The sequence below is a fragment of the Triturus cristatus genome, chromosome 7, assembly GCF_964204655.1.
Source record: "Triturus cristatus chromosome 7, aTriCri1.1, whole genome shotgun sequence".
Taxonomy (NCBI): domain Eukaryota; kingdom Metazoa; phylum Chordata; class Amphibia; order Caudata; family Salamandridae; genus Triturus; species Triturus cristatus.
The window spans coordinates 1,834,760,958-1,834,777,566 of record NC_140590.1 but is presented as its reverse complement, the minus strand read 5'-3'; the positions used below and the strand labels follow the sequence as shown (position 1 = coordinate 1,834,777,566).

Sequence of the window (16,609 nt, the reverse complement as noted above, 5' to 3'; positions counted from 1 at the left end):
CTTCCTCTCTCTCACTCTTTCTCTCTCTCTCTTACTCTCTCTCACACTGATTCTCTCTTTCTCTCTTCCTTGTATTGCACTCTTTCTCTCTTTCTCTCTCTCACTCTTTCTCTCTTTCATTGTCTTCCTCTCTCTCTCACTCTTTCTTTTTTTCTCTCTCTCTCTCCCTCTCTCCCACTCATTCTCTCTTTCTTTTTCTCCTTTTCTGGACGCACCATCTTATCTTTCTTTTTGTCTTGCTGGTTGTGATTCACAAATGGTCCAGCAATGACATGACATGACTGTACATAGTTTTATTTGGTGTTGTTTTGTTTTAGTAAAATGTTTTATATGTAAATCCATACATGACTAAGATTCTTATTCGTCCAACCTCACAAGCATCTTCTTATTAATAATTGAACATTACCCAAGTTTTTACATTCCAGATTCCCTAACTTGACTGTCACATTTGTTTGTAGGGGGTGGGGGTGGGGGCGAGGGGGATGGCGGACAAGGAGCTCCTGCTGGGGGATGTCGGAGCACTGCTGGGTGTCCGACCTGTATGATCGTTGCCTCCATTGCATCTGTTCTCAGAGACTTACAAGCCGGCGGACTGGCTCGTAGATGAAGAGCTGCGAGCCGACGGGCAGGCTCATAGAGGGAGAACCGCGGCCCGTCATTTATCAGAGGGAGAGCTGCGGGCCAGCTCGCAGAGGAACACCTGCGGGCCGACTGGTATAGGGAAAGGTGCGGGCCATCGGCTTCCCAAGGGATAGCTGCGGAACAGTGATGTGGGGAGAGGGACCGTGAAGAGCGTATCTCGCAGAGAGAGACCTACGATATATTTCCAGTCTTGGATTCACAGATAGAACTGCGGGCCCGAGAACTCGCACCAGAAGAGCTGTGAGCCGAAGTGATTCGCAGAGGGAGACTTGCGGGCCCAAGAATATTGTTAGAGGTATGCTGTTGATGGGGGGAAAGGGTGTGTTACCTGCTGATGTAGGGAGACGCAACGTGAAAGGGGTATCTCGCACAGACAGAGCTCCGGTATATTAAATTGCCCCCGGGACCTTTCTTTTATATTTTCACTCATTGCGAGGCACAAGATGGCTGCTAACACTTCCTGGTTTGAAGCGTTAACAGCCAATCAGAGAACACTTCCTGGTTTGAAGTGTTAACAGCCAATCAGAGGCAGCTCGTGCTCTGGAGTTAGGCACCATCCAGATATATATATCTTTTTTTCCTTTAGTATCTCAAAAACTACTGAACGGATTTACACCATTTCAACAAAACCGCGCTTTCTGGACCAAGACCTTTCTCCCTGCCAAATTTGGCATAATTTCGTTCAGCAGTTTGACCTGTAGCTTTGTCTAAAGTTTCCTATGGAAAATGCATTGAGTAAACACTTTTTCAGTCCCCCTTTTTTCTCAGCCCCCCCTTGACCAATCACCCTGTAATATGTCTTTGCAGCTGGATGGCTCCAGTCGTGGGTGCAAATATCTCGCAATAAACTTGCTTCCAATCAGCAACCAACCTTGTACATCCTCAATACACCACTAAACTATCAAGATAGGAGCTGATCAAAAAAGAGAAACTTTTTGGAAAATTTAGTAAAGATTTGTCAAACAACGCCAATGTTATAAGCACATGGAGGACTCCAGGAGGGGGGCCGTGCAACCTCCTCCTAATATGAGTGAAGCCCCGGCTCTGCTGGGGACCCCAGTGGGCCCCCGCAGCCCCAGCGAGCCCCTGCTATTATTTTTTAGAAAATGCCCCGGGACCTGGCCCACCCTGGGGTCTCCTTAAAATAAAACCTGGAAACCCGCGACCCCAGCGTGAATTGCGCCGATATATATATGTTTTTTAAATGCTTTCTTTGGCCCTGAGGGTCCTTCTGGGACCCCCTTAGCAGGCCTAGGGGGTCAGGGTGTTTCTACCCTGCCCCCTTCTCTTGTTTTATACCTTTGTTTCTCTGTTTTCTGCTGACTCGCTTCTACCGAGTCACAAGATGGCTTCCAACACTTCCTGGTTTGGAGTGTTGACAGCCAATCACAGTGAAGCTCGTACAGAGGACTTAGGCTTCGCCCAGATATCGAAACTTTTATTTTTCTAATTTCACAGCAACTACTGAACAGATTTACACCATTTAAAAAAAAAAAGGTCACTTTCTGATCCAAGCACTAACTTTATGCCAAATTTGGGGTAATTCCATTCAGTAGTTTTGGCTCTAGCCTTGCACAAAGTTTCCTATGGGAAATTGATTTTTTGACTCTTATTCTTTGAATTTCACAAAAACTACTGAACGGATTTACACCATTTAAAATAAAGGTCGCTTTCTGAACGAAGCTCTACCTTTCTGCCAAATTTGGGGTAATTCTGTTCAGCAGTTCGGGCTGTAGCTCGTCACAAAATTTCCTATGGAAATTAACATGGGGAAAACATGTTTTTTCTCAGCCCCCACTTGACGAATCACCCCCAAACTTTCAGGATAGTAGCTGACCTGGATATACTTTTTTTTGGAGAATTTTGCGAAGATTTGTCAAACGACGCCAAAGTTAATAGCAAATCAAAAAATGCTTTTCCCATGGAAACTGGGTTGTAACTATAACTATCACTGAAAAAAACAAAGGTTACATGGACATTATAGTTACGAAATGGAGTAAGGAAAATCTTAAAAATTCACAAAAAAAATGAAAGGTTACAGAGATGTTATAATTAGGATCAAGTTTAACTCGTATGAAACCGGTGAAATTCAGCCCTTATAGTTAGATCTAACTATAACTCGCGCTCCTGCAATGCACTGCTTATGATCTCACATATTACATCACTCATGACATGGTCAGTGACATCACTGAACACATCACTCATGACGTCTCAAATTACATTACTGATGACATCATCCAGTGACTGTGAGTGTTTTTGAAAAGTGTATAAGTCTTAAATACATATACCAAGGTGTATTGGTGAATCAGTAGGTGTATGAGTGCCTTTTTGGATGATTCAGTGGGTGCGGGACTGACTGTATAAATGAGTGATTAGGTGTCTTAGTGAATTTCAGGTGGGTGAGTGACTAGTTGTGTGAATATCTGTATCTATCTGTCAGTTGGTGTCTAAGTGACTGTATGGGTGTGTGAGTGAGTATGTGAGTTTCTGTATGGGTGAGCGTTTGGTTGTCTGAGTACCTTTTTGTGTGTCTGAGTGTCTGTCTGGTTGGGTGAGGGTGTGTGTGACTGTCTGTATAGATGAGTGCGTGGGTGAGTCAATGGCTGTATGGGTTAGTGAGTGCATGCGTGAGGGGCTGGATGGGTGAGTGAGTGTTTTTATGGTTATGTCAGTGAGTGATGCATGTCAGTGGCATATGGGTTAGTAACTGGGTATGTGAAAGGCAGTAATGGTGAGTGATTGGGAATGTGAGTGACTGTATGGGTGAGTGAATATGAAAGTGGCTGTCTGTGTGAGTGTTTGCTTGTGTCAGTGACTGTGCAGGTGAGTGAGTATGTGTTAGCATCTATATGAGTGAGTGAGTATGTGTGTAACTGTATGGGTGAGTAAGTGGCTGTGTGATTGACTCTATGGGTGAGTGAGTAGGAGTGTGAGAAGCTCTATGGGTGACTGACAGTGTGTGAGTGGCTGTTTGGGTGTATGAGTGGATATGTCAGAGGCTGTAATAGTGAGTGAATGGGTGTATGAGTGGCTGTATGTGTGAGCGAGTGGATGTAAGTCTTGATCTATGAATCAGTGAATGGCTGTGTAGGTACTGGTATGGGTGTGTGAAGGGGTTTGAGAATGGTGGTGTGGAAGTTGGAGTGGGTGTATGAAAGGTTATATTGGGGTGTGAGTAGATGTGACAGAGATTCTGTGGATGATGTCATCACTGATGTCATTTGAGATGCCATCAGTAATGGCATCAGTGATGTCACCGACCATGTAGTGAGTGATATACTATGTAAGGTCATAAGAAGTGCATTGTGGGAGCATGAGTCGTAGTTAGCTCACTAACTATAATGACTGAATTTAATTGATTTTGTACAAGTGAATCCTGAGCCTAACTATAACGTCCCTGTTACCTTTGTTTTCTTCAATGAATTTCCAAGGTTTTTTAAATTCTAATTTCAAACTATAAAGTCCTTGTAACCTTTGTTTTTTTTAGTGAATTTCTATGGTATTTTAAGTAGTAGTCCCTTTTGCAGAGTGGTGGATAAAGTGGGCGGGCCTCAAACCACCTCTCAGGAAACCCACTGTGTAGGACTTACACGAAGTATCAGGAGGGCTTCTTGGCCCCCAAGGTCACACAGGAGTAAAGTGGACTTTATCCCCCAACCAACAGTGCACCAGGAGCCGCATTTGCAGAGTGGTGGAGAAAGGGGACATGGCCTCTGACGACCTCTTAGCAATACCACTGTGTGGGACTTACTGGTGGTAACAGGAGAAGTAGCTGGCCCACAAGGACATCTAGGGGGGCCAATTACACCTCCTGTTGCCTCCAGTAAGTCCCACACAGCAGGATTGAAGAAACCTGGTAGCAGGCCAGGCCCTCTTTCTCCACCGCTCTGCAAACAATCCTTTTGGCGAACTACAAGTGGGGGTAAATTCCCCTTGGCTATTGAGGGTCCTTAGGAGCCAACTACCACTCATGTTGCCTCCAGCAAGTCCCACACCGTGGGTTAACAGAGAGGTTATTGGTGGCCACGCCCCCTTTCTCATTCACTCTGCAAACCCGCCTCCTGGCACACTTCTAGTTGGGAGATGAAGTCTCCTTGGCTCTTGAGGGTCCTTGGGGGCCAACTACCCCTCCTGTTACCTCCAGTAATTCTTACACAGCGGGATTGCTGGGAGGTTTTCAGTGACCATGCCCCCTTTCTCCACCACTCTGCAAACACACCTCCTGGCGCACTACTAGTTGGGGGATGAAGTCCCCTTGGCTCTTGAGGGTCCTTGGGGGCCAACTACCCCTCCTGTTACCTCCAGTAACTCCCACAAAGCTAGATTGCTAAGAGGTTGTCAAAGGCCATGCCCCCTTTCGCCAACACTCTGCAAATACACCTCCTGGCACACTAGTGGTTGGTGGAAAAAGTCCTCTTTAATCCTGAGGCCCTGGGAAGTAAAGTGGAATTCATTCCTGAACCTGTCAAGTGGTGGAGAAAGGTGGCAAGGCCTCCAAGTGGGATGTCCTCTCAGGAATCCCACTGTGTAGGACTTACAGGAGGTACCAGGAAGGCTTCTTGGTCCTGCAGTAGTAAAGTGATCTTCATTCCCCAACTAGTAGTGTGCCAGAAGGTACGTTTTTGGAATGGACGTGGCCTCTGGCAACTTGCCAGATTTTTTTTTGTAATAAAAAAAAAATGAAGGGAGGGGGGCTTCATGGCCCCCCTTCCCTGAGCCATTTTCGGCCCTGGGGACCAAAACCCCCAGGGCCAGGCCTTTTTTCAATGGGTGAGGTGGGCCGCAGAACTTTTACCCGAGCCAATTTCAGCCCCGGGTACACCATCCCCTGGCCTTTTATTTATTTAAATAATGGGAGGGGGCCACACAGCCCCCTACCATGCTGATTTTGACCATGGTCCCCATCCCCTGGGGCCTGCCCACAATAGGCACCACGTAAGGAGCCTGAAGGCCCCTGTGGTCCCTGCAGGCTCCCCGTGTCCTGCAGAAGCTGGCATTGCTTTTGGACAGAGGGAGCTGCTGAACATGCAGCTACCTCTGTCCAAAAGCAATTCTCCTCCATGTTGAGTAAGCAAGACCATTTTACATGCTCTCGCTTACTCGAAGCACAGAGGAGTTTGCTATGGCTTGGCGGGAACGGTAATTTCTCCAGCCAAGCCATAGCAAACTGCAATGTCCTGGGAGTGTGCAATTAGTAAATGTTCTCTATTTTAGAGCTGGAGTAAGTCCAGCACTACCCATGACCACTCTCAGTTACTGCAACCCCTCCTGCAGAAAATAATGGAGGTAGGGACTTAAAATAAACACCATAGGAAATAAAAAATGTATTAAATAATTGAAGTTGTTCAAAAATATTATTACAATTAAAATTATGAATTTGTTTTAAAATATTTCATTTACCTTAAACGCAATATTTATTTTAACATTAATATTTAAATTCTTGTTAATTAATTTTATCCATCACAAATACATAATAATAATCCAGATTTTTCTAGTTTAGAGGGACTGCCTTCAACATTTCAGAAATATAATTTTAGTTTAAATGTAATATTTTCTAAATATTATTATTTAAAATAAGTTAGTAATACTATAACATTTCAGTGTTTAGAACATCCAATGCAGTCATTAAGTTACCACAAGTATTAATTTTAGGGTCATATTTGATCTTACATTCTGTTTCAGGCGGGGGACAGGTATGGCTCCACTTTATGTAACTTTACAGTTGGAAATTGGGAATAGCCCGAAGTAGTAAAGTTACTCAAAAGTGTAAGGGTAAACTTACACATGTAGATTTACTCATATGAAAGTTTACATTCACAATGGGCGCCTTTGTTGCCTAACATCCTTCAACTATTTTCCTGCATATCAAATAAGCATCTGTAGCGGATTACAATACTGCATTCCAAAGGACAGACATTTGCCTTTTGAGTGCATGAGGCACATTCCAAACTTCAATAACTTACTTCCTGGTTGGACATGTCCCAGTAGGGCCTCTCGCCGAAGGACATCACCTCCCACATGAGGATGCCGTAGCTCCAGACATCACTGGCGGTGGTGAACTTGTGGTACTGGATGGCTTCAGCCGCAGTCCACCTGATGGTCAGTTTACCCCCCTGTCAAGAGAAGATGAAAAGCAAGGGTAGTGCATCAGTCTTGACCCTCTAGGTAGATGAGAGCAAGGAATGTTATGTTAACCTTTTTTTCAATGAACCATGAAACAAAGGAGGGAGTCTGATAAATGTAGCAGCCTGGTTTGGTAAGTCAGGGGCCACGTGAAGGGGGAAATCGCCTTCCCAGCTACTAGCTATCCCAATGATTCCGAGAGTTTATGAATGAGTGCTAGAATGGTGGCAGGGTTATGGACCACAAGAGCCTAATTCACTAGCAGCCTGGCAATCCACATTTAAAAGAAATTGTTGAAGGCTTGTTCGGTGCACTTCTTACTCAGGTCTCTGATGGGACATTATTTACAAGCTGAACTGCAGTCTCTAGACTTTCAAGAGCGTTTAGGAATATTTTATAACTTTCTGTGAATAGTCCCAGAATGCTTTTGCTTTCACTCACTCAAGTGATAATTGCCGGCATATTTTTTGCTCACCTTCAGGGTTCTTCCCATTTTCAAATCCCTTTCAATACTGAGCGTTGTGTGTTAGAAATATTATCTATACTTTCTTGATTTTGTCTGTTGTTCTGAACCTGCTGGACTCACGTCTTTAATTCTTTTGAGTATGTTTTTGCTGTATAGAACATACAAAATGAACCTCAAATATGTGTATCCTCTGTAAGGTCTGAAATATTTCTAGAAAAATTAAAAAAAAATTGTGCCAACTCTCCAAACATACCTGCCTATGCAGTGTTTAGCCTCACCACGAGAAGTGTCTCAGCTGCTGATGTCTGGTGATAAAGGTGGGCAGGTCAGACTTGTGCCTCTCTCAGATACTAGGGACTGATGCCATCATGTAAAGAGCCCTGGCAGCTTAGGCCTGATGACTCTCTCAGATACTAAGAACTAGTGCCATTGTGTAAAGAGCCCTGGCAGCTTATTCCTTGGGCCTCTCTCAGATATTAGAGACTGATGCCATCATGTAAACAGCCCTGGCAGCCTATACCTTGTGCCTCTCTCAGATACTAGGGACTGATGCCATCATCTAAAGAGATCTGGCAGCTTAGGCCTTGAGCCTCTCTCAGACCCTAGGGACTGGTGGCATCATGTAAAGTGCCCTGGCAGGTAAGGTCTTGTGCCTATCTCAGATACTAAAGACTAGTGCCATCATGTAAAGAGCCCTGGCAGCTTATGCCATGCGCCTCTCTCAGACACTAGGGACTGGTGCTATTGTGTAAAGAGCCCTGGCATCTTAGGCCGTATACCTATCTCAGATACTAGGGACTGGTGCTATCATGTAAAGAGCCCTGGCAGCTTAGGCCATGTGCCTCTCTCAAATACTAGGGACTGGCACCATCGTGTAAAGAGCCGTGGCAGCTTATGCCTTGTGCGTCTCTCAGATACTTGAGACTGGTGCCATTGTGTAAATAGCCCTGGCCTCTCTCAGACACTAAAGACTGGTGCCATCATGTAAAGAGCCCTGGCAACTTATGCCTTGTGCCTCTCTCAAACTCTAGGGACTGGCACCATTGTGTAAAGAGCTGTGGCAGCTTATGCCTTGTGCCTCTCTCAGATAATAGGGATTGGTGCCATTGTGTAAAGAGACCTGGAAGCTTATGCCTTGTGCCTCTCTAAGATACTAGGGACTAGTGGCATTGTGTAAAGAGCCCAGGCAGCTTATGCCTTGGACCTCTCGCAGATAATAGAGACTGATGCCATCATGTAAACAGCCCTGGCAGCTGAGGCCTTGTGCCTCTCTCAAATACTAGAGACTGGTGCCATTGTGTAAAGAGCCCTGGCAGCTTATGCCTTGTGCCTCTCTCAAATACTAGGGACTGGCACCATCGTGTAAAGAGCCGTGGCAGCTTATGCCTTGTGCTTCTCTCAGATACTTGAGACTGGTGCCATTGTGTAAATAGTCCTGGCCTCTCTCAGACACTAAAGACTGTTGCCATCATGTAAAGAGCCCTGGCAACTTATGCCTTGTGCCTCTCTCAGATACTAGGGACTGGCACCATTGTGTAAAGGGCCGTGGCAGCTTATGCCTTGTGCCTCTCTAAGATACTTGAGACTGGTGCCATTGTGTAAATAGTCCTGGCAGCTTATGCCTTGTGCCTCTCCCAGATAATAGGGACTGGTGCCATTGTGTAAAGAGCCCTGGAAGCTTATGCCTTGTGCCTCTCTAAGATACTAGGGACTAGTGGCATTGTGTAAAGAGCCCAGGCAGCTTATGCCTTGGACCTCTCGCAGATAATAGAGACTGATGCCATCATGTAAACAGCCCTGGCAGCTTATGCCTTGGACCTCTCGCAGATAATAGAGACTGATGCCATCATGTAAACAGCCCTGGCAGCTTAGGCCTTGTGCCTCTCTCAGATAATAGAGACTGATGCCATCATGTAAACAGCCCTGGCAGCTTAGGCCTTGTGCCTCTCTCAAATACTAGAGACTGGTGCCATTGTGTAAAGAGCCCTGGCAGCTTATGCCTTGTGCCTCTCTCAGATACCAGGGACTGGTGCCATTGTGTAAAGAGCCCTGGCAGCTTATGCCTTGTGCCTCTCTCAGATAATAGGGACTGGTGCCATCTTGTAAAGAGCCCAGGCAGCTTATGCCTTGGGCCTCTCTCAGATACTAGAGACTGATGCCATCATGTAAACAGCCCTGGCAGCCTATACCTTGTGCCTCTCTCAGATACTAGGGACTGATGCCATCATATAAAGAGATCTGGCAGCTTAGGCCTTGAGCCTCTCTCAGACCCTATGGACTGGTGGCATCATGTAAAGTACACTGGCAGGTAAGGCCTTGTGCCTATCTCAGATACTAAAGACTAGTGCCATCATGTAAAGAGCCCTGGCAGCTTATGCCATGCGCCTCTCTCAGATACTAGGGACTGGTGCTATTGTGTAAAGAGCCCTGGCATTTTAGGCCTTATACCTATCTCAGATACTAGGGACTTGTGCTATCATGTAAAGAGCCCTGGCAGCTTAGGCCATGTGTCCCTCTCACATTCAAGGGCCAGGTGTCATTCTGTAAAGCGGCCTGGCAGCTTAGGCCTTATGAATCTGTTAGGTAGGAGATCCTCGTGTCATTATGTAGAGAACCCTGGTGGCAATACTTAATTCAAGTTGGTTGTTGCGGGTAGGGCACGCCAGGACTGGTTTGTGGGGGCTAGTACTTATTTTTCAAATCAATCCAAGCAAGAGAGATACAAACACAAAGGGGGGAAGGGGAAAAATAGGAAGAAGAGAAAGATGGAAAACAGTGGCGGGGAGAAAGCCAGGATGAAAAAGATTTTGTAAGAGTGGGATAAAGAGGCAGAAAGTATATGGTGGTGGATTAAAGAGGCATGAGCTGAAATCAAGTCTACGTATCTTTGGTATTCAGCACCACAACCTTAGAACAAATGAAGCACTGCCTGGCAGCTTCTTGAGCTTTTCTTAGATAGTAGGGCCTGGTGCCATTTTGCAGGGTCTTTGTTGGCTTGGAGCTTCTGCCTCTAGGACATACCAAGGTCTGGCACCAATATGTAAATAGCCCTGGTGGGCTTGACATTGTATACAACAGTGTCTCAACAGGTGATATTCATAGACAATTATGTAAAACATGTACAGTAATTGCAGAAAGAGGGGCGTGGCTGGAACGCGGCTGCCTGCTTTAGGGATCCGGACCGGTGCGGGCTGCGGAAGTGGACTGTGGGCCCGGCGAGACCTGAAGGAGTGAGAGGTGGAGAGGAAGACATGAGCACCAGGGCTCGTTGGGATCGAGCGGGCCCCTGACCCAAGCTGGCACACTGAAAACGCCAGCCCCCGTTTAGTGGCGTGGGTCCTGAGAAGTGCGGGCACGGCCAGGACCTGGTGCTGCACGGAGTGATCTGCCTGGACTGCGGCTTGGGGGAAGAGAGTGCCCCCCCCTAGGGGTCAAAGACGGCGGAGGCTGGGTGGTGGAGCTCTCGCCGATTCGTCACCCATCTGGCTGAGGGTGAGCTGCCTGCCCGCTGGCACCGGCCGGAACACGACATCTGGCCCCCCCCTTCCCCCACCGGTGACGCCGCAGTGAAGACTGCTGCGGTTGAAGGCCCGACACTGCCATGGCGATAGCGTGAGGACAGAGGTCAACAGGCCTGAGAGGCAGGAGTCTGTGCAGGGGGCATCCCAGGACAGAGGAAGTACGGTGGCACCGCAGAGGGCAAGCGCCTGGGACAGAAGGTCAGTGGGGGTCCCCCCCTTCCCCAGGGAACGGTGACATCCTGAAGCCTGGGAAGGCAACTGGAGCGCTCAGTGGAGGGCCCTGGAGAAGCGTAGAGGGCCGGGGCGCAGGACGAGAGTGGCGGCGGACGGACAAGCGACGGTGAGACCTCCCACACCCTTCTCCCCCACCCACCCTGCATCGGTGGGTGGCTGAGTGCTGCAACAGGAGCCCTGGTTGTCTGCGTTGGACGGGGTGCTGGGGAGAACCACATCGGCCCCGGACTGGTGTCTGAGACCTGGGGGATGTGAAGGTGGGGTGTGCTGCGGACTCGGACGGCGCGGCTTGGTGCCAAGTCGAGAGGAGACTGACGGCGAGGGCACCAAGACCCCTGTACGACGGTGGTCCGGTACAAAGAACGACCAGGGAAGGCACAACGGCAATGCAGCCCACAATGGGCAGGAAAACCCTGGACCCCAGGCCCCCCGAACAGGGCACACTAGACAGGTATGCAATGGCCCCTCCGCCGGTGGAGTCGGAACCGAGTGGGACAAAATCGGACACATCCCTTTTAATGAATGCCATTAAAGTGTCCCGTGAGGCCCTTGAAAACAAAATCAGGGAGGTGGGGACGGAGGTGACGCTCCTGCGACAGGATTTCCGCAATTTCGCTGAACGCGTCACAAATGCAGAGACCAGGATAGGGGAGGACACTGTGCAGGCCCTGAAGGAAGACCTAGTGGATCTCAAAGCCTCTCACAAGCAACTCCTATGGAAGGTGGACGTTGCCGAAAATAGGGCAAGACGTAACAACCTCCGTTTTGTAGGCTTTAGGGAAGGAATTGAGGGACCAAATATGGCGGAGTTTCTCCACTCATGGCTGTTACGCACATTCCCGAAAGACAAACTCTCCACTTGCTTTGTAATTCAGAGGGCCAATAGAGCACTGATGGCGAGACCGCCAGTTAGGGCACGGCCGAGGCCAGTCATTGCTCGCTTCCTGAACTTTTTGGACCGCGACATGATACTACGAGAAGCTCGGAAACTTGGGGTCATCCGACACGAGAACGCGCATATTATGATTTTCTCGGATTACAGCCAGGAGGTACAAAAGCAACGGCGGACCTTTGACTCAGTTATAGCCAAGCTAAGAGCGCTTCAAATACAATATATGCTGTTATTCCCTGCAAAGCTGAAAGTGATCTACAAGGAAAAGTCCTATTTTTTTAATTCTCCAGAAGAGGCCTGGCAGTGGCTGGAGGAACGCCCACCTGTAGACAGAAGGTCGACGGCGGACCAGGGAACACCAGCACGGGAGTACCCTGGGGGAGACTCCCGAAGATCACCGAGGCTGCAGCGAGTGTGGCGACGGCAAAGCGGCCGGGACTTGATGGCCACCCCGTACGGGGCCTCTGGATACCGGGGAAGGAGACGGAACAGTGCAACCTCCCTCGACTCGGTCCGGTTGACAGGCTCGTGCTTTCGCTGCCTGGCAGAGAAGGCGCGTTCAGAGGGGGAAGATGAACCTGGTGATGCCGCCTCGGAAGGGGAGAACCTGGAAGGACGATCAATGCATCCTCTGGTGGCCGCCATAAAATACATGGAGCAGGGACAAACGCAAGACACAGAGACCTCGAGGGGAGAACCGCAGGATTCCAACTCGTGATGAAGGGACACAATGGGTCAGCCAATCGTGGACGCTGTAGCTGAGAGCACGCAAGTAGTTGTCTGCCCCCCTCCCTCGTTTTTTCCCCCCTTTTTCTATCACGGTTTATTTTAACAGTAGATGGGCAGTCTTATATTGTGCTATTGTTTCTTCAGTTTTATGTTGTGGTTTATGCTGTGGGTAAAAAATGTTTGCATAAGGGTGAAGCGGGCAAGTTCGTAACGAGGTTAATAGAGGGTGGGCGACAGACCTCCTTCACCTGAACAGCTGTATCTCTGTCGTTAGGATGGCGATGGGTCTGGACGGGGAGGGGATTGGGTGGGGTGTATTCTTGGGGTGCGCTGGTTGGGGAAGGGTGGGAGTGTTCAGAGGGTGGGGGGGTTTGAGGTTCTGGTTCTTGTTTTTAAGCATGCCGCAGATGAAAAGGTCCACGACACCTATAGGCCCTACAAAGGGGACCTGCCGGGACATGTTTTGACCCAGTTTGATGTCTTCTGATAGGAGGGGCGTCCCCGGGACAGGAGAACGAGATGATAGATCGGTCAAAATCCTCACCTGGAATGTAAATGGACTGGGTACAAAGATAAAGAGGGGACTGGTCATGGCCTTAGTTAAACGGAGGGCCCTTGATATAGTATTGCTGCAGGAAACACATCTACAGGGGACACAATGCGGATTCTTGGCTAGAGGGGCGTACAAGGTACTGGCACATGCAGGGTACACGTCGGGATCTAGAGGGGTGGCCATTCTAGTGAGGAAATCCCCCCCTTTCATAGTTACAGAAACCTGGTCGGACCCACAAGGTACATATGTCGGAGTGACGGGGACATGGAGATGCCAGAAGATGACGGTGGTGTCAGTGTATGCACCCCCTAGGCTACAGGCAAGAACCCTTGCACGGGTGACTGACATCATTATGAGCACGCCGGACTCACAGCACGTGGTGGGTGGTGACTTTAACGACGTGATGCACCCCACATTGGATAGGTCCGGGGAACAACTGGCCCTTTCGGTGCACTCCCATCTAGCACGATTTATTGATACGGTAGGGCTGACGGACGCCTGGAGATGGCTTCACCCAGAGACTAAGGGGTACTCGTATTTCTCAGGGGCACACAAGGTGTACTCCAGATTGGATTACGTCTTCCTACCCCGCCATTCGCTGGACGTAATGAGCCGAGCGGAATTCCTGGCACGTGGCATCTCAGACCACTCGCCGCTGTTGGTGAAGTTGGGACTGAGACTCGGGGCGAAGGCCGGGAGGTGGAGACTGGCTGCATGGGATCTACAGAATAGGGACCTCTTACAGGGACTCAGGGCAGACGTGAAAGTCTATCTGGCAGACAATTTGGGCTCCGCGGAGTCGGGAGTGACGATCTGGGAGGCCATGAAGGCAGTCCCTCCGATAAGATACAAAATAGGATAGCTGAGGACAGGAGAACTCAACAGGGGGGTATTAGGGACCTTGAAACGCGTATCCTGGAACTGGAACAGCAACATGTCATGGACAGGGGGGCTCCCGCGCTCCGACGAGTGCTGGACGCCCAGCGGCAGTAAGGAAATGACGAGTAACGAGGCCAGGATGCAGGCACTGGCAACTCACCATAGATTATATGACGTAGGGGATAAGTCGGGGAAACTGCTGGCATGGCTGAGTCGCAGAGAACAGGAGGCGAGGTGGGTTGATCAGGTGATGGGCGCAGATGGCCGGCCCAGTAGAACCGACGCTCAGATAGCACAGACATTTGCAGATTATTATGAGGACTTTTATGGGGCTAGAGAACTAGGCACGACGGCCGAGATCACTCAGTATTTAGAGGAGGTTGAGACCCCCAGTCTAGACGAGGAGGAGCGAGAGAGCCTGGAGGCAGAGATTACTACAGCGGAGGTATGGGAAGCGATTGCTAAGCTAGAGATTGATGCCATCATGTAAACAGCCCTGGCAGCCTATACCTTGTGCCTCTCTCAGATACTAGGGACTGATGCCATCATATAAAGAGATCTGGCAGCTTAGGCCTTGAGCCTCTCTCAGACCCTATGGACTGGTGGCATCATGTAAAGTGCCCTGGCAGGTAAGGTATTGTGCCTATCTCAGATACTAAAGACTAGTGGCATCATGTAAAGAGCCCTGGCAGCTTATGCCATGCGCCTCTCTCAGATACTAGGGACTGGTGCTATTGTGTAAAGAGCCCTGGCATCTTAGCCCTTATACCTATCTCAGATACTAGGGACTGGTGCTATCATGTAAAGAGCCCTGGCAGCTTAGGCCATGTGTCCCTCTCACATTCAAGGGCCAGGTGTCATTCTGTAAAGCGGCCTAGCAGCTTAGGCCTTATGAATCTGTTAGGTAGGAGAGCCTCGTGTCATTATGTAGAGAACCCTGGTGGCAATACTTAATTCAAGTTGGTTGTTGCGGGTAGGGCACGCCAGGACTGGTTTGTGGGGGCTAGTACTTATTTTTCAAATCAATCCAAGCAAGAGAGATACAAACACAAAAGGGGGAAGGGGAAAAATAGGAAGAAGAGAAAGATGGAAAACAGTGGCGGGGAGAAAGCCAGGATGAAAAAGATTTTGTAAGAGTGGGATAAAGAGGCAGAAAGTATATGGTGGTGGATTAAAGAGGCATGAGCTGAAATCAAGTCTACGTATCTTTGGTATTCAGCACCACAACCTTAGAACAAATGAAGTACTGCCTGGCAGCTTCTTGTGCTTTTCTTTTTTTTCTTTTCTTTTTTCTTTTTGTTATTGACATTTTAATACCAATACAATGACATACAATGTCAACAACTCTGAAACATACATACTGTGGCGCATCAACATTCGTCATCCACTTTTGATCGAGAGTGTTCCAAGGCTGTAAATCTCCGTAAGCACAAGTCCAGCATATAGCTACATTTAGGCAATCGGGTAGGCTTGCAAGTATTGCACCAGATAGTGCCAGTAGTCTCTGGGCCGAGATCCCATTGGTAGCTCCTCCTCGTACGTTTGTAACGTTTCTTTACAGTATGTCAAATCCTGTAACCATTGTCTAGTCTGAGGTGCCCTTCTTCCGCCCCAGCACAACGACACCCTTCTCTTGGCCATTAGCAATGCCACCGCACAGAATTTTCTCTTATTCGCCCTTATCCCCGGTATCAGTCCCAGCAGACAGGTTTTAATATCACAATTTATCGTTGCCTCTACCATTTTCCCCACCGTTCGTGTGACCTCCACCCAGTATCCAGCTATCTCATTGCAGTACCATGCCAAATGTGCGAAATCTGCGTTGTCCATCCCACAGCGGCAGCATCTGGAATCCGCCCGCAGCCCATATTTGTAAAGTTTTACCGGGGTGTAATATGTGCGATGTAAGTACTTGTAATGTATCATACGCAGGCCTCCGTTAGGTGTTAGAATACCAGTGAGGGAGCAGGCTGTAGCCCACTCTTCCTCTGTCAAAGGCTCTTCCAAGTCACCGCTCCATTTACCCTTTGCATCATCTGTATTTCCCGCTATGTCCTCTTGCAGTGAGGTGTATAGTCTCGAAACCATATGTGTGGCCGTGTCAGTCGTGATCAGCAGTTGCAATGTAGCCATCGCCGGTGGCTCCTCTGGGTGTGACGGATAAAGCGCTTTCAGTGCACCCTGTAGTCTATGATATGTGAATTGGAATAGTAGTGTTTGATTACTTATAAATGTCAGGTCTGTGAGTGGTCTAAACGCCCCTTGCTCATAGAGGTCGCCCATTGTGACAAGCCCCACCTGTCTAAGCAGTCCCATACCCACCTCCTCCCGAGTGACCGACAGCTCCGGATGATGGTGTATCGGCATCGCCGGTGCATATAGTGTCAGTTTGCCCGCCTTCCTACCCATGGTTTTCCACGCTTTAGCAGTTGTGTCAATAGTGTTGATATCACGATTATGTAACGGTGGTCTTTGGTGTGGTAGGATGGCGTCTAAAGGTATCGGGTGTGCATCTCCCTCTTCTATCGCTGTATGCGTCAAGTAAGGAACTGGGTGGTACCACACGTGGG

General features: G+C 48.6%; 1 protein-coding gene across 1 annotated transcript in view; it reads right to left on the bottom strand.

Annotated features, from left to right (window-relative positions):
- Positions 1 to 16,609, bottom strand: part of LOC146813351 (ephrin type-B receptor 5-like) — a 377,765-nt gene that overhangs the window by 54,501 nt on the left and 306,655 nt on the right. The window contains exon 14 of the mRNA XM_085620160.1: positions 6,606 to 6,755. Within this exon, the coding sequence (XP_085476286.1) occupies positions 6,606 to 6,755 (150 nt within the window). The remainder of the gene's footprint in view (positions 1 to 6,605; positions 6,756 to 16,609) is intronic.